Source organism: Ovis canadensis, chromosome 5, assembly GCF_042477335.2.
Source record: "Ovis canadensis isolate MfBH-ARS-UI-01 breed Bighorn chromosome 5, ARS-UI_OviCan_v2, whole genome shotgun sequence".
Taxonomy (NCBI): domain Eukaryota; kingdom Metazoa; phylum Chordata; class Mammalia; order Artiodactyla; family Bovidae; genus Ovis; species Ovis canadensis.
Genome location: NC_091249.1, coordinates 57,168,800 through 57,190,686, shown reverse-complemented (window position 1 = coordinate 57,190,686; position 21,887 = coordinate 57,168,800). Strand labels below are relative to the sequence as shown.

The 21,887-nt window shown below is 39.0% G+C and overlaps 2 protein-coding genes across 5 annotated transcripts in view; one reads left to right on the top strand and one right to left on the bottom strand.

Moving 5' to 3' along the window:
- Window positions 1–15,845, top strand: part of AFF4 (ALF transcription elongation factor 4) — a 78,843-nt gene extending 62,998 nt beyond the window's left edge. For all 4 annotated transcript variants that reach the window (XM_069592031.1, XM_069592033.1, XM_069592032.1 and 1 more), the window contains 8 exons: window positions 383–477; window positions 1,052–1,115; window positions 1,218–1,354; window positions 1,602–1,673; window positions 3,307–3,400; window positions 4,159–4,202; window positions 5,183–5,403; window positions 10,054–15,845. In XM_069592031.1, coding sequence (XP_069448132.1) covers window positions 383–477; window positions 1,052–1,115; window positions 1,218–1,354; window positions 1,602–1,673; window positions 3,307–3,400; window positions 4,159–4,202; window positions 5,183–5,403; window positions 10,054–10,181 — 855 coding nt within the window. In that variant the 3' untranslated portion in view covers window positions 10,182–15,845. The remainder of the gene's footprint in view (window positions 1–382; window positions 478–1,051; window positions 1,116–1,217; window positions 1,355–1,601; window positions 1,674–3,306; window positions 3,401–4,158; window positions 4,203–5,182; window positions 5,404–10,053) is intronic.
- LEAP2 (liver enriched antimicrobial peptide 2) lies at window positions 15,647–17,700 on the bottom strand. Its single transcript, XM_069592038.1, has 3 exons — window positions 17,557–17,700; window positions 17,211–17,350; window positions 15,647–16,895 (listed from the first exon to the last, which is right to left on the bottom strand). The coding sequence occupies exons 1-3, from the start codon at window positions 17,611–17,613 to the stop codon at window positions 16,859–16,861; spliced, it is 234 nt and encodes a 77-aa protein (XP_069448139.1). The 5' UTR covers window positions 17,614–17,700; the 3' UTR covers window positions 15,647–16,858.
- Between the last annotated feature and the right edge of the window lie 4,187 nt (window positions 17,701–21,887).

Below are 21,887 nucleotides of genomic sequence, written 5' to 3'. Positions count from 1 at the left end.
GAGGCAGGAGGATAAAGGGACAATAGAGGATGAGATGGTTGGATGGCATCACCAACTCAATGGACGTGGGTTTAGGTAGACTCTGGGAGTTGGTGATGGACAGGGAGGCCTGGCGTGCTGTGGTTCATGGGGTCACAAAGAGTCGGACATGACTGAGTGACTCAACTGAATATTATAAGTAATATTCTTGGTTATTTAAAGTGGGCTCATTCCATAAAAAGGACATTTACATTATGAAATTTTAAATTTTTATAACAAGGGAGTTAACTACCACAGACAATGGAATTTTGTTTGTTTTGTAACCACGAGCTAAAAAATACTTTGAGTTTAATTTTAATTTCATAATATTCAATGTAGTTTTTGTTTTTATTTTTCTGGTCAGGAAAAGGCTCCAAATAGTTCTTCTAACTGTCCTCCATCTACACCAACTCCTGATGCTTCTAAGCCTCGGAGAACGAAGCTTGCCTTTGATGACAGGTAAGATAAATAAGATTTTTTATGCATTTAAGAAATCATTCCAGTCAGCATATAAGAAACTCATTTTAATGTCTGTCAGTGACCAGAAGAATTGGTTGTATTGTGATATTGTTGTACTGTGATATTGTGACAGAATATTCAGATTTTTAATTTTAAAGACACCTTCAAGTCCAAGCATTGCTCCTTTTAACTTAATTTACCTTCATGATTCTCATGGAGAATGTGAATAATGTACCTTCCAGTAGTCCACCTTTGCTGACTTTACTGTTTAAAGGCTTTCTTAAGTAAAACAGTGTAGGTTTAAAATAAAGACTGTCTCATGTCTCAGATAAGTAACATAGGGTTTTTTCCCCTCCATTTTGATAAAGTATTTTTCCTACCTACATTCTATTTACTCTCAATCTTTCAAATGATTTATGCTCTTAACCTAATATAAACATTCGTCAGGGAAAAACTAATCAAATGTTTAGTAATTTGTCTTTACTTGAGGACATGAAAACTGAGGGCTATAAAACTAATATTATCTTAGGAAAATATTTCCCATTTTACTTAAAATAAAAAATTTACATTGCAGAAATTATTCAGCAGACCATTATTTACAAGAAGCAAAAAAGCTAAAGCACAATGCAGATGCATTGGTATGTAAATATTTATATATTTAATCAAATTAACTTAAATCTTCATTTGTTCTCGTAGCACATCAGTGTGGCTCTCATTTACCTTTATTCTCCTTTCTTCAGTCTGATAGGTTTGAGAAAGCTGTATACTATCTTGATGCTGTGGTATCTTTCATTGAATGTGGGAATGCATTAGAGAAAAATGCTCAGGAATCCAAATCCCCATTCCTTATGTATTCAGAAACGGTGGAGCTCATCAAGTAAGTGGGGAAACTTTCTGCATTGTTGGCAATAATATTTCTCTGTTCTTTCTTGGAAAGGACTAATTTATAAAATAATAGCCAAAGAGGATCCTTAATCCTTTATTGTCCTTGGATAAGGAGAAGTAGACACTTTAGTGGGTATTTTTGTCTTTAAGTTTGATTTTAATGTTTAGAGGACTGAGGAGGTCATAAAACAGATGAAGTATTATATTTTGTGTCCTTTGTTTCTTCTCTTATCTCACAGATACACTATGAAGCTAAAGAATTACTTGGCACCAGATGCTACAGCTGCAGATAAAAGACTTACAGTGCTTTGGTAAGTGTTGCATGTTAGCCTCTGCTAGATGACAAAGCAGTTTCGTAAGGAACTGTGCTGTCTGTGTTCTTCTGAAAGTTATCCTTGAATTGGCCTTCCATAACCCAGTCATAAATCTATTCTTGATGGGTCAAGAAGAAAACAACAGAATTCCTACTGAAAATTTTTAATTGTTGTGAGCCTCTCCTCTGTTGCCCTCTTGACAAAATAAAAGCCTTGGTAGAGTGAGACTGATATTAGAACTTTCTATTAAGTAATCACTTTTTTAGGCTCTTTTTTTGGATTTGACTATAGTTTACTTTTTTTTTTTTTAACTCTGAGGCTTCTATTGTGTATTTCAGTAAAGATGGACACTATAAAAAATCCAGGCTCTTCTTTTGGTATCCTCTCCCTCCATTTACATATACATATACCTTACCTTTGGGGCTTCCCTGGCAGCTCAGCAGTAGAGAATCTACCTGCAATGCAGGAGTTGCAGGAGATGGGGTTCAGTCCCCAGGTTGGGAAGATCCTCTAAAGGAGGGCATGGCAACCCATTCCAATATTTTTGCCTGGAGAATCTCATGAACAGAGGAATCTCACGGGCTATAGTCTATAGAGTTGCAAAGAGTTAGACACAACTGAAGCGACTTTGCGCGCCCGCATTCCTTACCTCAGGTAGCAAACATCTAGCTTGCTCAGAATAAAGAAATGACGTGTTTGCTTATCCCCAGAGAGAGAGTTTATCAATCATGGTTATTTACTTTACCAGGTACTGGGTTTAACAAGTGGGAGAGCAGCTGTAGAAAAAAACTGGCACAGTCCTATTTGTCATGGAGTCCAGGGTATAGTGTGAAGAGACAGAAATTAATCAAATAACCACACAAGTACATGAATTCAGTACTTTGAAGGAAAAGTTTATATAACTGTAAAGGTAAACTGTAGGGATACTTAGTCCTTAGGTAGAGGAAACATTTACAAGGGCTGGATAGTGAAAAGAAACTGGAAACCTTGTGTCAGGAAACTAAAAGACCCAGGAGAAGTAAGTGAAAGTGACTGGAGAGGTAGGCAGTGATGGCCATGCAGGGCCTTTGTAAGTTTTACATATGTTACTTCAGAGTTGTAATATTACAGTTGAGTTCCTAGTTTTGTTGTTTTAAATTATTTTTAGTTTAATGTAGAGATTATGCTCTGAAGTTTTTTTGGGGGGGTGGTTATTGAGGGAAGAGGTGGCTGTGCCATACGGCTTATATAGGATCTTAGTTTCCTGACCAGGGATTAAACCTGGACCACAACAGAGAAAGATGAAGCACTGAATCCTAACCACTGGACTGCCAGGAAATTCCCCCGCAGTGATTTTTAGTCCCTATGTTATAAATGACACATTGGTGTCCTGGGGATGAGGTTTTGATTTTTGAATGTCAACAAATAGGAGGCTAGTCCTAGGTCTCTTCCTCTTCCTTTCCCTCCCTAGGTTGTGTACCATAATAAGATCACACCTTTTGGTTTTGCCTAAGAGTTAGTGTCATTGACCTTATGCCATGGTCTGCTCACATGAATCACTTGTGTACTCTGGCGCAATGTGAAGCTTGTCTATGCGATGTGGCCAGAGTCTGTTGTCCTGGTAAATAAGCTGTCCTTTTCCATTGGCTAGCCTACGATGCCAGTCTTTGCTGTACCTGAGGCTCTTCAAACTGAAGAAGGAAACTGCTCTGAAGTATTCAAAGACGCTGACAGAGCATCTGAAGGTAAGTACACAGTAAGAGTATCTGTTTCCCAGGAGACAAAATTTGTAAAGTCTCCTATTGCCGCCTCAGAAGTGCCCTCATGTTTTTCCTGTCAAAGGAGAGGAAGTACTACTGTTTGGGAACTTTCAAATAGTTTGAGGTTTAAAATGCACACATATCTGATTGTGGAAACTATGTAGCAATATACAGTAGCCCTTAGTAATCTTTCAATGTATATAATCTATTTTTATCACAAAACCTAATGTTTTTTCATGATAGCCCTACATAAGTCTTCCTAAAATTCAGCCCTGATAATGACTTGGAATGCTTTAATAGCTTAGCATTGCCTGTAGGGTCAAGTGAAAGATTCTTACTCTGACCTACAAGGCCTTCAAGATCAATCTCTCTCCCACTCTCCCTCTTTCTTTTCTGAAGTTTACTCCAGGTAAATTATTTGGCTCATATACACTCTCTTGTCTGCAGCCTTTGTACACAGGATGACTTGCCTTGCTCTACGCCTTCTCCCCTCTTCTTTATCCATCTGAATGTTACTCATTCTTTGTCTCTCCCTTTTCAGTCTTCCAGAACACCCCCGCTATTATCTAAATAACGTCCTTCTGTTGCACATACACACACACACACACACACACACACATTTTGGTTTCTTAAGATCAGTACTGGCCCAATGCTTTTGAATATATTTATTATACTTAAATAAAGAGTACTTCATAAATTACTTTTTTTTTTAAATTATTAAGTACATTTTCTTTTCTCCACAGAATTCTTACAATAACTCTCAAGCACCATCACCAGGCTTGGGAAGGTAGGTAAATTTTATTCTGTAAAATTTTATGTGACAAGTTTATTTTTATGTGAAAGTGGAATAGGTTTCGCCACTTTCCAAAAAAGGTACTTTTTGTGAAAGTGAAAGTCGCTCAGTCATGTCCAATTCTTTGTGACCCCATGGACTATAGCTTGCCAGGCTCCTCTGTCCATAGAATTCTCCAGGCCAGAATACTGAAGTGGGTCGCCATTCCCTTCTCCAGGGGATCTTCCCAACCCAGGGATCGAACCCAGGTCTCCCACATTACAGGCGGATTCTTTACCATTATCATTTTTTTTTAAGTTGAAAATATCTTAAACATGCTCTTAGAAAGATTAGAGAAGGAACATTTCACCTGTAGAAGTCTGAGTTGTTTTGTTTTTTTTACAACTCCTCAACCTTTCTCAGCTTTATTTCTGTGGCTAGTTGGAGTTTTATCACCTTGCACTTATCTTTGTTCATGTCTGGACACTGCCAAAATTTAATAACAGTGGCATGATTATGGTTTGTCCTCCATTCCCACATAACCTCCATCCCACTCATCCACAGAAAGGATAAAAACTACCATGAAATCTCATATTGTTAATCCATTCAGCTTTCTATAAAACAATTGGGAAGTACCTAATTATATCCCCAGATAGGTGGAAAGTATGTTGAGCTGAGAGTGATATGATCTAGCTTCTAAGTCTTGGAACAGCTCTTACCAAAGTATATGACTTCCTCACTTCTTTCCCATCTTTTGTACTGTTGCCATTGGTTAAACCAAAGAGTCTTGATAAAATAATAACTCACAATAAACACTTTAGTGAGCTAAGTATTTATTTTAAAGAACCTGTACTTCTTTGGAAGTACAGTTCCCTTTTAGTTTAAAAGAACCTTCAAATTTTAAAAGCCTTCATGTAGGAAGAACCAGTCATACATTAATTTCCTCACATTCATCATTTTCTATATGAATAAACTTCCTGTTTCTCTGTGTGTAGCAAAGCTGTTGGGATGCCTTCCCCTGTTTCTCCAAAGCTGTCACCAGGCAATTCAGGAAATTATTCTTCTGGAGCCAGTAGTGCTTCAGCAAGTGGTTCTTCAGTGACCATTCCACAGAGGATCCACCACATGGCAGCCAGCTATGTTCAGGTTACATCCAACTTCCTCTATGCCACTGAAATTTGGGACCAAGCCGAACAGCTTTCCAAAGAGCAAAAAGGTAAGGAGGTCTCTGGAGAGACTCTGAAGGATGGAATTGTTAAAAAGAGATTTTATGGAATAGTTAAATTAAGTTTCTCTTGTACATTTAGTTTATTATCTAGTCTAGAGTTAATGACAGTCAGTTTGCTGATCTCCATTGCTTATCAATCATGTAAATGTACTGAGTTTTGTCAAAAAAATACCTTGCACTATAGTGGTGACACAAATTAAACAAAAAATAGTTTTGGTCTAAGACAAATATGCGTTTGTTCAGCCACATTTAATTGCAGCTTATACTATAAAAGTAATAAAATGTATAATCTGTCCTGGGACAGTTAAGGTAAATTTGGCTATGGGCAAAGGAGTATATCCAGACATCTTATACATATGAAGTATTTAATATATAAGAAAACATGTTCATACTGGATTTTTGAAGATATATTGGAAGAAACTTACATGATAAAAGAGACCATAAAATGAATAGCCTTCTGTCTAGCATTCTTTAATATTAGATCATTGCACCTTGTTATCTCTCAAACTAAGAACACTAAGAATTAGGAAGTATTAAAGATCTTTGAAAAAGTACAGAATAAACACTTCAGTAGATGTTTTTTAGCAAATATGTGTATGTAGCATCTATTCAGGCAGCTCCTTTGTAGAAAACTTTAAGTAGCCAATCAAGCAAGTATACTTTTGTCACAGAGTATATTTAAATATAATGCTTATAGCATCAGATGAAAATGAAAAATTCTGATCCCTAAAGAGGGGTAATGGTGGGAGGAAGTTTGTGTTTCTAAAAACCTGGTTTGTTTCTAAAATTTTAAATATTGTCACTACAACTCAGGAAAGGTTACAAGATGAAATTCTTAAGTTATCCCTACATTACATTCTTCTCCCTGATGCCAGTTTTCTAGCATCATTTTTCCTTTCATCTCTCCATTCCTCCCTCCCTTTCCTTCTTCCTTCCCCCTACTATTGTTTACATTCTTACTTGCCTGCCTGTCTACCTACATATTTTATGCTAATTTTCAAACACTGACTAAATAAGGAAGAGAATGGTATAACGATCCCATGTACCTTTTACTCAACTTCATTTTCAGCAATATAGCAGTTTGCTAATCTTGTTTTCTTTTCCCCCCACCATCCCTCCTCATCACCCCCATCATGTTTTTCTTTACCCTGGTTTATTTTAAAGCTAACTCCTTTATGTCTTCTAAGACATAATCTCCCCTTAGATTTCCTATTGTTTGAAGTATGCCTTTTTTCTTTAAACAGTTGGGTTTGTTTCAAACAGGATCCAAACATTCATTGATCAATTTTTTAAGTATCTTCCGTTCTTCTGTTTCTTTGGCGGGGAGGGGCATGCCATTGATATCAAGGAGAAACTGTACCATAGAATGCATCAGATTCTGGATTTTGCTGATTACTTCCTCATGGTATTGTTTAGCTTGCTCTTCTGTCCCCCTCATTCATACTGATAGTTAATATCTTGAGACTTGATTAGAGTCAAGTTCATTATTTTAGGTAAGAACTTTTCATAGGTGGAATTGAAGAAAGTAGGGAAAACCACTAGACCATTCAGCTATGACCTAAATCAACTTCCTTATGATTATACAGTGGAAGTGAGAAATAGATTTAAAGGACTAGATCTGATTGATAGAGTGCCTGATGAACTATGGACAGTGGTTCATGACTTTGTACAGGAGACAGGGATCAAGACCATCCCCATGGAAAAGAAATGCAAAAAAAGCAAGGTGGCTCTCTGGGGAAGCCTTACAAATAGCTATGAAAAGAAGAGAAGCAAAAAGCAAAGGAGAAAAGGAAAGATATAAGCATCTGAATGCAGAGTTCCAAAGAAAAGCAAGGAGAGATAAGAAAGCCTTCCTCAGCGATCAATGCAAAGAAATAGAGGAAAACAACAGAATGGGAAAGACTAGAGATCTCTTCAAGAAAATTAGAGATGCCAAGGGAACATTTCATGCAAAGATGGTCGATAAAGGACAGAAATGGAATGGACCTAACAGAAGCAGAAGATAATAAGAAGAGGTGGCAAGAATACACAGAAGAACTATACAAAAAAGATCTTCACGACCCAGATAATCACGATGGTATGATCACTCACCTAGAGCCAGACATCCTGGAATGTGAAGTCAAGTGGGCCTTAGAAAGCATCACTATGAACAAAGCTAGTGGAGGTGATGGAATTCCAGTTGAGCTATTTCAAATCCTGAAAGATGATGCTGTGAAAGTGCTGCACTCAATATGCCAGCAAATTTGGAAAACTCAGCAGTGGCCACAGGACTGGAAAAGGTCAGTTTTCATTCCAATTCCAAAGAAAGGCAATGCCAAAGAATGCTCAAACTACCACACAATTGCACTCATCTCACATGCTAGTAAAGTAGTGCTCAAAATTCTCCAAGCTAGGCTTCAGCAATACGTGAACTGTGAACTCCCAGATGTTCAAGCTGGTTTTATAAAAGGCAGAGGAACCAGAGATCAAATTGCCAATATCCGCTGGATCATCAAAAAAGGAAGAGAGTTCCAGAAAAACATCTATTTCTGCTTTATTGACTATGCCAAAGCCTTTGACTGTGTGGATCACAAGAAACTGTGGAAAATTCTGAAAAAGATGGGAATACCAGACCACTTGACCTGCCTCTTAAGAAATCTGTATGCAGGTCAAGAAGCAACAGTTAGAACTGGACATGGAACAACAGACTGGTTCCAAATAGGAAAAGGAGTACATCAAGGCTGTATATTGTCACCCTGCTTATTTAACTTCTATGCAGAGCACATCATGAGAAACGCTGGGCTGGAAGAAGCACAAGCTGGAATGAAGATTGCCGGGAGAAATATCAATAACCTCAGATATGCAGATGACACCACCCTTATGGCAGAAAGTGAAGAGGAACTAAAAAGCCTCTTGATGAAAGTGAAAGAGGAGAGTGAAAATGTTGGCTTAAAGCTCAACATTCAGAAAACAAAGATCATGGCATCTGGTCCTATCACTACATGGGAAATAGATGGAGAAACAGTGGAAACAGTGTCAGACTATTTTTCTGGGCTCCAAAATCACTGCAGATGGTGATTGCAGCCATGAAATTAAAAGACGTTTACTCCTTGGAAGGAAAATTATGACCAACCTAGATAGCATATTGAAAAGCAGAGACATTACTTTGCCAACAAAGGTCCGTCTAGTCAAGACTATGGTTTTTCCAGTAGTCATGTATGGATGTGAGATTTGGACTGTGAAGAAAGCTGAGCGCCAAAGAATTGATGCTTTTGAACTGTGGTGTTGGAGAAGACTCTTGAGAGTCCCTTGGGCTGCAAGGAGATCCAACCAGTCCATTCTGAAGGAGATCAGTCCTGGGTGTTCTTTGGAAGGACTGATGCTGAGGCTGAAACTCCAGTACTTTGGCCACCTCATGCAAAGACTTGACTCATTGGAAAAGACTCTGATGCTGGGAGGGATTGGGGGCAGGAGAAGGGGACGACAGAGGATGAGATGGCTGGATGGCATCACCGACTCAATGGACATGAGTTTGGGTGAACTCCAGGAGTTGGTGATGGACAGGAAGGCCTGGCATGCTTCAATTCATGGGGTCACAAAGAGTCGGACACGACTGAGTGACTGAACTGAGCTGAACTGAACTGAACTCTATATTTCCTATTAAATCATACTATGAGTTATATAATGGTTATTCCTTTTTTAGTCTTAGCAGTATTTGACCATTCAGCTGGTGTTTGCCTGATTCAGTTTGATGTAAACTTTAAAATGTTAAACTATTTAACTTAGGCTTTTAGCATCCATTGATGAATATCACCTACATGTGTTATTCCATTAGGAAATAGAAAATTCATCACCAGTTTATTAGCTGGAGTTCTATAAAGGAAATCCTTTTCTCCTCAACTGTTTGATTACTTCTTATATATAGTATACTAAGGTCTTTATTATCATTGTGCATATAAAAACTGTCCTCACTGAGTCCTACATCCCTCTGTTTTCTCCCAGAGTGGTGTTGGGATCAAAGGTTAGGATACTGTCATTCTTTCCTCCTCTCTACCCCCTGCCTTACATATACATCAGTCTAATTTTGTTCACATAGAAAGAATCATGTCATTTCTATCTCTTACATTTTTAAACTACTGTTTAAAACATGAGATTCAGTTCATTAAAGTTGCATGACATGATTACAGCAGAAAGATTGGACACAGGCTATTGTACGTATCTAACTTCACAGGGGCTCTAATGGGGGAAACTTGTAGATAACAACATCTTGCTTTTTCATACCACTTGCTTCGTATATAAAAGTTGTTCACAGAGAATGTTTTGAGTAATAGTATAGTGTGACTACCTTGTATAATTAGGTCTCCATTTTAATCATGTTTGCTTTGTAGTAGCAATTTCCATCGGTGACATTTTGTTTATATGTGTAACTCTTAATTCCTGACCATTTAGTCTTTTTAAAATGTTTTGTGACTTAGGGAAAAGATGTAACTTGATTGACTATGGGATGATTTGTTATAAAGCATGAACAGTTAATCATTTTAGTGTAGGAGGAAATGTCTTTTACTTTATATGAATAGTTTTTTACAGTCTAGACTAAAAACTTTAAAGCACTGATTGAAAAGAGTGTGCATCATTTAATGAGTGTTTTTGGTTTTCTAGAATTCTTTGCTGAACTGGATAAAGTAATGGGCCCTCTCATCTTTAATGCAAGCATCATGACAGACCTAGTTCGTTACACCCGGCAGGGACTGCACTGGCTTCGCCAAGATGCCAAGTTGATATCCTGAGCTGAACACAATCTCGTTGCCTCTGATTTTCTCCACAACACTGTGTCATGTCACGAAGGAAAACTGCCATAACACACCACCTAGTTGACACTAAGAATGAGGAATGGTTTTCTCTTCCCTGGTTCCTGCAATTTTTTTTTTAATAACCCAAAGTCATGTCATTTGACCCTTTAATATTCCCAATATGAAAATTTATTTAAATGCTTTTAAATCTGCAGCATGTTGATAGTTGGTTTCAATGATCTATAATAAGATTGAAATTTCAGTTGCAGTTCATTACTAATTTGTTGAAATTCTATTTATTAATTTTTTTTAAGTTCCCAGATTGGGGGTAGTTTAAAACTTAGTTATTTCTGCCTATAAATTTACTCTGTTGAATATTTTATGTACATTTAATGTAGACTTTATTTATATACTTTGGGAGCTTTGTTACCTAAAAGTAATGTCTTTTTGTGGTAGCTCTTCTAAGAGTAAGAGTTGGTTTATCTAGAATATGGACATGTTCTTTCTACACCTACTACCTGATACTACTTCAGATCTTAAGTACAATTTTATTATTGCAGAATTTATACTTAGTACAATATTAAGGATATTCTTCTACACATGGAAAATCACTTAAATATGAGAAGATGGCAGTCTATGTGAATGTAAAGTGAAATGTTTCTGATTTGGTATGCATTATTTCAAGAACTGTGAACATGTGTTAATAACACTATAGCAATCACAAGGTGACTGTAACTTGCATTTAATGCATTACAAAAGAGGGCAGGCAAACTTTCTAGGAGAAGCATATCATGTGAAGGGTTTCATAAAAGGACAATCTTGAACCTTATGGATTTTATTAAACCATATGTTTGGTTGTTGTTGTTACTACTAATAATTTGACACTTAACTGAAACAGAATAAGTTACTGTTGAACAAAGGATGATCCAACTCCTGAGGGCTGCTGCCTATGTCTCTTTCATTGATGATGTTTGTAGTGTAAAATCTCTCTTCAGAATTTTAATTAAAAAAATTTTTTCCCACACTAGATTGTGATGCTCCGGTAGGAGCATGCAGTGACTGATGTAAAATCCTGGAGCTTTGGTGTGTGTGCTTTTTGCTATACAACTTAGGGTTCTAATGCCTGATATAGAGATGATGAATTTCACCTTTTAAACCTATCTTATGTTTACTACCTTTGTATTTTGAAAGCCTTCATCAATGATATGTGTTTCTGATGGGATCAGAAAATTCGCACTAGAAAAGTACCTAACTTGGTTCAATGTGAGCTCTCTTGGGAAGGGGAGGGGAGCAGGAGTAGAGCTTAATAAGCCAGCTCTGTTAAGAGTTGTATATCAAAGTACCTTTCCCTTATAAGGTGCAGATAGGAGTTAAAGGTGAGAAATATACCTTCTTGTCTTTTGTTTTAGTGCCCCTATCATGTCTGGTGTGCCTTAAATCTTACCTTTAAATGAAGATTCTGTGGATTGTTTACAGATGAAGTTTTACACTAGGAGCAGATCACCCGTATGGTTGGTCTTCTATAGTAATAATGTTAAATTCTCTTTCCTTTTCAGTTGTCCTTTAGGGTCACATGAAGATTAATTCTTTCAGAAAAGCTAATGCTTTGGTACATGACTTAGTCTAACCTATTGGGTAATGCTGCTTCAAAAAATAGTTTGTCCTCTCAATTCCAAAAATGAATCCATTCAATCAGAAAAAAAAGGATTGCCCTGTTATTTATAGATGATTGCTAAGGTCTGAAATGAGAAAGAAAGGATAGAAAATCTCTTAAGCCCAGTGGTGTAGTGGCCCCTCTGTGTCTGAATCTACACTTACAAAGCTAGTTAACTTTTCTTGTCCTGTGGCCTCATCTTGAGCTTCTTAATGGTTTTGTACCTCGTTTTTTTTGCATATCACTGAAGATTCAGATCCTCAATTTATGTTGAATTTAACGATTTTCCCTTGGAGAAAATTGCCTCTAATATCTTGCTAATTTTATCTTAGTGTGTTTTAGGAACAGTTTTCCTTAGGAAGACAGCTTGTCTATGATCCATGGTGGTTATTCAGTAAGAAACTTGCCACAGTTAATCAAAGCAAATGTTTGTCCTGTTCTTCTCTAATTTCTCTGACTCTGATTCCTTAATTTTCTGTGATATCTTGGAAATGGAAAAAGTATCCTTTAAGCTTTTAGACTTTCAGCAACAGCAGCCAGTGGGGCACTTCTGAGTTCCAGTGTGTTCTAGTCTCTTGTGAGTCCTGAAAGATAGCAGGAACATTTATTTTCCAGGTCACATTGATAATTTGTTAAAGCAGAATTTCCTGCATGTTTTATGGTGCTGTGCTAAAATATTCTGTCTCTAAAACTGTTAATTCTTGGGAAATTAGTTTTTCAAGCTTTTAATTGTGGAGGGTTTTCCCACTAGGTGGTAATGGGCGATGGATCAAACTCCTTTTCTAAACAATTGAATTTTCAGTGTAAAAGTCTGTGGAAACACCACTCCTTCTCCTCTGTGTCCATCTCCTCAGAAGTTCTGTCTGTCTGCATCTGTTCCAGCATGTACTTTGGACTCCTTTACGGGCGACCATTCCTCCTTCCTCAATAGGTGTCTTCAGTGTTCTCTAAATACTTACAACTGATTCTGACAAGTAGCTAAAACTTACTTAGCCTAAGACTTGTATTTAACATAGTTAATTATAAAAATAGCAACTATTTTAAAAATTGTTCTGTTGACTGCTCTTAAGACCACACTTGTATGCCAAGAGGCAGCAGCCACACCACTGGCAACCAGCAAACAGATTACAGTGGAGGAAGTTGTCACATGGTATAATATTGCCCAGCCTAGGCTGGGCTGTGGGGAACACTCCCCTCCAGGTGATTCAAGTTGCCACAGTCCAGCCTAGGACCAGCCTGACTGGGGAGCATTTAGCCCATTTCTTGCCTCAGTGCCACCTTTTTCTGGGCAAGTAGTTAACTGATTTTATAAGCAGTGAATACTTCAGATAAATTCACAGTTGTAGTTTCTGCAGAGTAGAGAAGGTGGACCATCACTAGTTTAATTCTCCAACGTAAAAGCTGTCCAGAGTAATGTGTGCACGTGCCCGCACATGCCTGTGCTCTGGGGGGCTCTTTCACTGATGGATGCACAGGTGTTCGGGTTGCACTTTGAATGACACACTTGTGGCTTTATTAGGTTTGCTGTTGTTTGTTGTTTTTTAATCGTCGTTTGTTTCTTTTCATTAAAGAAAGGTCTAATCAGCTAGATCAGACAGCATCATTTTTGTATTTAATGACAATGACTTTGAGAAATTACCTTATTGAATAAGCTTGTGTTGTGAAGCAAGAGCCTGCAAAACACACCTGTTGTAAATGAACGTTCTGGCTCTGGAGGCCAGCAGCACTCTGTGGAGTTTCAGAACAGTCTGTAGTTGCTCCAGTCAGTGATGCCTAGTTGTGTAAAGGAGAGGTACGCTGTGCACTCTTCTAAGTGTGAGGGTATGCAACTTTGGATATATACACATACACACTTTATATATATGTATGTATGTATGAAAACATGAAATTAGTTTGTCAGAAATGTGTGTGTTTAGTATTTTAGCTTAGTGCAACTATTTCCACATTATTTATTGATCTAAGACACTTTCTTGTTGACACCTTGAATATTAATGTTCAAGGGTGCAATGTGTATTCCTTTTAGATTGTTAAAGCTTAATTACTATGATTTGTAGTAAATTAACTTTTAAAATATATTTGAGCCCTTCTGTAGTATTATAGGGCTCATGCAGGGTGGGAAGGATTTTAATTTTCCAGTTGCTAATTGAACAAAAGGGCCTCATTATGTATTTTGAATTATAGAAGTTTGCCTCTGGATCCCAGGAACATCTACTGGGAAGGATGTTTTAGGCAGATGGTGAAGATTGTTTTTTAATCCTAAGTAAATTGCAAAGCAAAACATTTCAAATCCATCTAGATTCCTATAACTCATATTCCCTAATTATGTGAAACACAGATTTCATTTCAGTTTCATGTATCTATGTGTTGGAGAGGCAGAATTTTTTCCAATAATATCATTGCACATCTAAGGTTGCTATTCAGTAATATAAATAGAAGAGATAAGTATTGAATGACTTAGAATATATAGTGACAAGAGGCCAAATTGTTCATGTTTGTGAGCAATATTCTTTCACGTATTCACTAATAGATAAATTCATTTTAGACCCCTAGACCCTATAACCAAGCTGACAAGTTATAGGAAGTAAGTTATTAATAGTTGGTAAAGCAAATGCAGATTCTGTTCACTCAAACCATATGGTTAATTAAAAAGAACTTACAGTCTCCCGAAAAGCGAATGGAAAGAATAATTTCTTTTTTTCTTTTTGATGGCATTTGGTCACAGAATAAGGCAATAGAGTTAAGTCTAAACCAGTCTTTAAGCAACGGAAAATAGCAACCCAAGTAATTGTCATATAATGAAGTTGACTTTGGGGAATGTCAGCTTTGACCTCTCCTTGCCCACCGTTCCTCAGCTAAGCATAAATTCCCATTCTTAAAAAGAAACAGCCAAAAGGTGCTCTAATTTAGAGCATGGGGGAAAAGCTCTCACCAAGAAATTCTAGTAATACTCTGTTATGACCTTTTACTGCTCCCACATGGGGTTTCTTTTCAGCTTTTTACCACTGGAATTTTCTACCTGCTATGTTCCTCTCTGGAAAATGTCTATTTGGAAATGCTGCCTTTCAGATCAATGCCATAATTATCCATACTGTTGAGTTTGTTGTTGCTGTTCAAGTGTCCCCATTTTACAACTTCATGCACACACCTGGCAGATCATTGACATGAGCATTCAACAGTACTGGGGTCGAGGTAGGGTAGGAATGGGCAGGGCTCACCAACAGAGCTGGCCGAGGTGGCAGTGCCTGAAAAGGCGTCACCTTTGAGGACCAGATGTGGGGTTGGTAAGCACAGTTATGAAAATTTCTATCCAGCCTCCGTTTTGAATGGTTTTAAGAAATTTTGTATATGGAGGACATAAATACTTATATATTTATTGAAAATCCTTTTTTTTTAATTAAAATTATTTGGTGAATAATGGTTTGACCTTTGGGGAGGGTTTTGGAGGGGAGGTAATGCCACTGATAAATTAAAAGCCTTGTTGATTCTGCAGAAAGGTACTGTTAGTGTCTGATAGGATGCCTTTGTTTTATACATGATCCAAATCTTTGTTTTACATTTATTTTATCCAAAATATTTAGGCATCTGACATTTTCAACCAAAATTGAATTATATACTGTGATTTTTATTTGTTGCAATACATTAAAATTTCAGAGGTACTTTGGGGCTCAAAATCTAGGATTTCTAAGTCAGTATGTTCGTTTCACGTAATAAAGCTGTTAATGGTGAGCAAAGTATTATATACTAACTAGATTTTTCCACATCTGTATAGTATATTATATGTATTTTGTGGTATTGAGATTATAGAAAGTTTAGAGTGTCAAACATGCGTTTAATGTGTATTTTTAAACAAATTTATGGCAATTAAAATATTTGGAGACAAGGGTATCACATTTCAATTTGTAAAGATCTTTTTAACTCTACTGTGTCATTAAGATGCTTTGTATAATGCCAAACCATAGCTGGAGAAACTAAGTTTAATAAATATCAAATAGATTTTCTGTATTAAAGTTGATAAACACTGTGCTCTCTATACTTTTTCAACTCTTACTTTGCCCTTTTTGTGTACTTTCTGTTTTGTATATTAGGGTCCAGTGCTACTCTTCCTTTAAAGTCTGGTCCCACCAGTCCAGGTCTTAATTTCTGATTACAGAAATTCTGTGGAGAAGGAAATGGCAACCCACTCCAATACTCTTGCCTGGAGAATCCCATGGACAAAGGAGCCTAGTGGGCTACAGTCCATGGGGTCACAAAGAGTCAGACACAACTGAGCAGCTAACACACACAATAATGTAAAAACAGACCACAATAAATTCACAGGACAGCAAAAAAAAAAAAAAATTCTGAACTGGCTGGCCATGGGTCCCTCTGCATAGATCATAATTCTCCCTGCTCCAACAGAAATCTCATACACATCCTTTTTGTTACTTTTGGTGGCTTGGGCTTTGTTTCATTTAACTAGGTTTTTCTGCTGGTTCTCTCTGTTCATAGATAAACCAATATTGACTGTCTTTGCACGTCACCGATATGTTCTTTACATGCAATGAAGGGTTAAGATCCAGGGCCATAGTTTATGAACTTGCTGAGGTTAATCACTAGCTATTACTAAACTTTTGCCTTTAACCTGCCATTGTGTTTTTATTACCTGAAGAAATGTTAACTCTCACTGCAGTTTCCAGATTAAGAAGTTAACACATCATTAGGCAATGCTGGGTTTTCTGTAGTATACAAAATGAATCCTTCGCCTCAAAAGTGTGAATTCCAGGCTGCCAAAATTTCAGTTTGAGACATTTAATAGTATCCATAGAAAAATAAACTCTTTAACAAGTTTAGTTATGCTTATCTACATATCAACATTCTAAGAAGAAACGGAGACCAATTTAAAGCATATATCTGTCTTCAAACATTTAAAAACAAGATTGTTTTACTTAAGTGTCTCCAGCCAAATGCAGTTAATCAATATTCCATAGAATGGAGCATTGTTGTAGGTAAGTGCTGTCCTCTTTTTCCCCCGGTGTGTACATCATTCCTGGGCCACACTTAGGGAGCAGCGTCTTTTTCTAAGGGAAAAGAAAGGTGATTTTTAAGACAAAGGTCTAGCAGTGCCCAGAGCCACCTCTGCTGCATTTCCTTCCTGTACTTGACATCCAGTCTCAGGGTAGAGCAAAGAAAGGAAAGGTATCACTCTATCAGGGTACCTGTTTGGAGCTGTTCTTGGCTCTTAGAGGGACTGTCCTCCATGAAGCCCCTATCGTTAGCCCAAGCAGTCCTCCACCCCAGTTTCATTATTAGGTCTGTATGTACTGATCTCTCCCCTGCCCAGCTTCCCAGGCCTTTTGGGTCCAGCCAGCCCTGCTCGAAGGTTTGTAGAGTACCTGCACAGCCTTGTGATACATTCAGAATCATCCCGACAGGAGGCTCCAATGGGCCTGAGGGAAACCGCTCTCCAAAATGGGGTCATTCTCCTTGGCCTTCTCTTTGCTGAACTCAGTTCTGGTACTGGAGAGCCATCTACCTGTAAGGCGAAGACAGCCATCTCAGGTGTAGAAGAGTTGAAACCTTACTATTTTATCTTAGAATAATGATCACCACCCCCAGATGCAGTAGACTCAGAGCAGAGGGGTCCATTCCTCAGGACTGAGTCTGGCTCTCAAGTTCTGCCTATAGTTCCACGTCCACTGCTACCATCCCCACACACCCACATACATATCCTGTCCTTACCTGGGCTAACAGCAACAGGCAGATCATGAGTACTGCAAAGAGTTTGAGGTGCCACATCTTGATAAGATCCAGGACCCTGAAGGGCCGGGCACAGTACCCACTTCTTTTTATAGACAGACCCACCTCTTTGGTTGCCAGGTAAGATGGGGGCAAAGTTTATATTTGCAGTCAAGGTCAGTTTAATAAGTTAATGTCTACCAGAGAGGAATGTGTTCAAGGCCTGCCTCTCAGGCACGTATTTACTGATCCCTCATCTGGACTTTGGTTGTGTTGCTGGCTCGGACTTTTTCAACCATTTTACCAAAAGTCAGCACTACCTCCTCCCCTTTGAAAAGCCACGTGAAGCCATTGAGGGAAACCAGGCACCTAGCCACATTTGCATTCCAAAATAGCTCGGTGAAATCTCTAATCAAAATAGAATTATCCTAATGAGGTCTTTAGAAACAGTGTTGAGTCCTTTCAGCTTATTTAGGAAAGAAGCACTGATCTCTTTTGTTACAGGCAATCGGATATGGCCCTTATCTCCCTTCTGTGGAAAGATGTATGTGGGAGGATGCTTCAGCCAGACTTGCCTACAGTGCCCCAGATCCTTGTTTGAACAGATTGACTGTCACCCTAATTATTTGTTCCACATCATTTGCCTAGAAAATGGAAACCCAGCAGCAGAAAATGCAAAGTCCGACCTACCTGCTGTCTCCCAGGGGAAGGGCAATCAGGATTGACATGTTTCAATCATGGGCAAATAAGTATTGGTTGACTTTGTTTCCTTCTTTAAAATTTGAGGAAATAGCAGGGCCTCCTAATCTGTGAAAGCTTGACAGTAGTGACAGATATTGCAAACCTTGAATTACTAGCTTTCCTGCCAGTACATGACTGAGCCTTTTACAGAGCATAGCCATCAACTTCAGGGAAGCAGGCATAGGGCTGAGAACTCTCCAAAGCCCAAAACATCTGTCACCTTAAGTAGGAACCACTGCAAGTCCCTAAACCATGAGTGATTATGGTTACTCATTAAATGACATATTTTAATAAGTTTGTAGAGAAAGGTGTGAATTTGAATTCTGTGAAAAAGGAGATATACAGGACTTCAGATCTTCCTTTGATCTGGAAGAAGCCAAGAAAGGCAACAAGATTTTTATTTTCTGCCTTGTGTCTCCCTGAACATTTGGCTGATACCTCTTCCCTAAGCCCTTCTCATCTTCACAGGTTGGATATGGCAGGTGAGAGGCTGCCTGTTCCCCCAAGAAAAAGTGGTGGAGATACGGCACAGCTGAAGGTAATACAGGACAGTCACCAGTCCTCTTGCCAAGGAAGTAAAGGGGCGTATGGTAGACCTCAGGGATGGGGTTGGGTAGGGTAGGACCACAAATCATCCATCTGCCTGTTCCCAGTCCTTTCAGGACCAGGCCAGGCCTGGAGACAGACGCCATTGCTTGCACTTAAGGAACATGGAGAAGCAGACCTATGCCAAACTCACCTAACCAACCCTGCAAGTTTGAGACTGACTAGCTGTTCCTTCCCTTTACTCCTGAGCTTTGACACAGAATGACCTCAAGTAGGGGCTTAACTAGGAACTTCTGTGGGATGGAGAAGAGGCTGTGAGGTGACCTAGTGAACATTGGGTAAGAACAGAAATCTGATGAAGTAAGCAAAAACCTGAACAACGTGATAGCCTAGAGCCAGTTGGGTCTGTGGGTTGAGGGCCAACCTCCCCTTAATAAGCCTACAGTGATGTGCCAAGTGGGATGTGGAAAGGCCTTATTCCCAAGATGGACGCTTTCTCCCAGTCCTCCATTTCTGCCATCCTGTACTTCAGGCAAAATCAAAGTAGCCTGTTGTGTTAACTTACAAAGCCAATACCACAGCCAAGGGAAAGGCCTGAGGCTTTGGGGCCCCTCTTTGTAGGGGGAATAAAGGACTGGCTATTCGTCATGGGTGTGACAACACTGCAGAAGCCTTTGTGGCCCAAGCCTCCATCTTATATGCCATCCCTCCTCCCAAAAGAAAAGATCCATTAGTTACTGCCCATGGAGGAATCACTGTGAAGGAGAGTATTTCTACACTAACTACACTAATATGTGTCTACACTAACTCGGTAGTTCTTTTATTTAAAATCAAGCTTTTAAAAGCAAAGTGGCATCCAGACAGCATTCAGCTAGTGACAGAATTGTCCAGATGTGGGCATGTCCATCCCACAACCCTTGAGTAGCTGTGAAGGCCTATTCCTGAAATTAAAAAATATTTAAAAGTGCAGGGGCTGTGTACAATCAAGTATTTTGCTGAATGAATCAACATAAAAGTACATGTTCCTTTCTCCAGCAGAAAGGTCTAAGCAGCCATAAGAAGAAATGCTTGGCTGGAAAGCAGAAGCCAGGGACCTACATAGGTTAGCTGACCAGAGGCCAGCCCTGCCCCTCTTTGAGCTTTAGTCTCTTGTGTCAATGAGATGGATGGGAGCACCTCTGTGAGGCCTCCCAGGCACTGACATGTGGGGTTTCAAATGATTAATTTACAAGAAGAAAGTGAGACAAGCACGGTTGATAGCTTACAGCTTGGTAACTCTGAATACAACTCCAAGGGATTTTCTGTTTCTGAAGTTAAGTGCCTAGGATGAAATGGGAGACCGAGGAGGTAGCTACATGAACAGCTGTTTGAAACACATTCCAGGTGGAGGGAAGATCATGAAGGGCTTGGCAGTAATTGGAAACTTTTTTCGTGTCCCTGAGTAGGACATGCCTAATAAAAAATGAAAGACTGAAATGGAAAAACTTTTCCGGGTAAAACATCAACAAATAGAGTGTATTTGCTCAATTGCTGGCTAGAACTGGCATTGACTTCTGGGCCTGCATCTCTGGCAATGTGTTGGCTGATGAAAGTGTCCCCTTCATAGCATTATGTAGACCAGAGATAAATGCCTTTGTGGGAGCAGGAGCATTGCTGGGGAAAAGGAGGGCTAAATGAAAAAGTGATTGTGCCCCAGCAGCAGGTGAAGCAGCCACACCTGGGCTGGAGGTTCCAAGTGGATCCTCTATAGGGATAGAGGCCCGCAATACTGGTCCCTCTTAAGAGACCACCGATTTTCAGTTTCTTTATGAATTTCTACAGATAGAATGGTCCATAAAATGATCCCAGATCCCAGTCATGTACAGGTGTACTGAGCTGTAATTCATATTCCACACCCCTCACCACCATCACCACCCCCACCAGGACCCTACTACACAGAGCTCTGAGTCACCAAACACAGAGAGGGAAGTCCTTTAGTGAGGGACAGGCTTAAAGCAGTGCTTAACAATTTTATCTAGAAGTAGAAGCTTAGTGCATGGAAAGGCTTCTAGGACAGTCTTCTCAGTAGAGCACTACTGGGATAAAAGATTTCAGACCAAAGGCTCAGTACCTGGTCCAGACTAAGAAAGGGTTAAGTTTGATTTGGGGCTGGAATCTCCAAAGCACTCAAAGAACCAGGAATAAAAGTCTAAAATGAAGCAAACATGGGACAAGGATGGCCATGCCACCTAGGAAGCTTGGGGCTAAAATTGGAGGGAAAAAAGAAACAGATCAATGGCCTGTCAAGGCAGTAATTGATCCTCCCCTGGCCCATGAACCTGTTGACTATGCAAGATTAAGAATGGGTACACTTACACCTTAAGTTCACAGCTTTCATCAGATTCTCAAAGGAGACTATGACCCAAATATGTTGCATATCAGGCAGCGAGCCCTGGGAATAAACTTGGACAAGAAGCCAAACAGGAAAATTACAGTTTGGTGAGGCTAGTTTTCATCACACCACAGTTCTGTTAGGCCTGCACTACCTTACCAGACTCTTACATTTCAGTTACCTCAGCCCTGTGGCTTTGTCTTAATATACCTATTTTATGGGTAAGCAGTTCATAGCTCAAGAATGAGGGTTTCTTGCCTTTACCACACATCAGGTACGTAAGTTAAAAGGATATGAGCCCCAGGCCTATTAGTCTCAGCTGTACCTCCTTATCCTGGCTCATAATCAATGCAATCTCCTGATACCTTACAGATTTTTGAGGTAGTTTTGGTTCATGAAAGGCAGGAATTATAGAGTAAGAAGGAAAGACACAGCCTGAGCCAGAAGTTGACCTACTCTGTGGAACTGCTGCTCTGGACCAGCAGGACAGCTCCTTAGCAAAGAGGAAGTTTCTAGAAATGGAGTAGGGAACCAGAAGCATAAACTGCCAACACCTACCCCCACCATCTCCTGAAGGGAAAAGGGTAATTTTTCCACTAGAAAGATAATTCAAAGGCTCTAAGACAGGGGTGAACATTTTCCATAAAGAGTCAGAGAGTAAATATTTTAGGTTTTA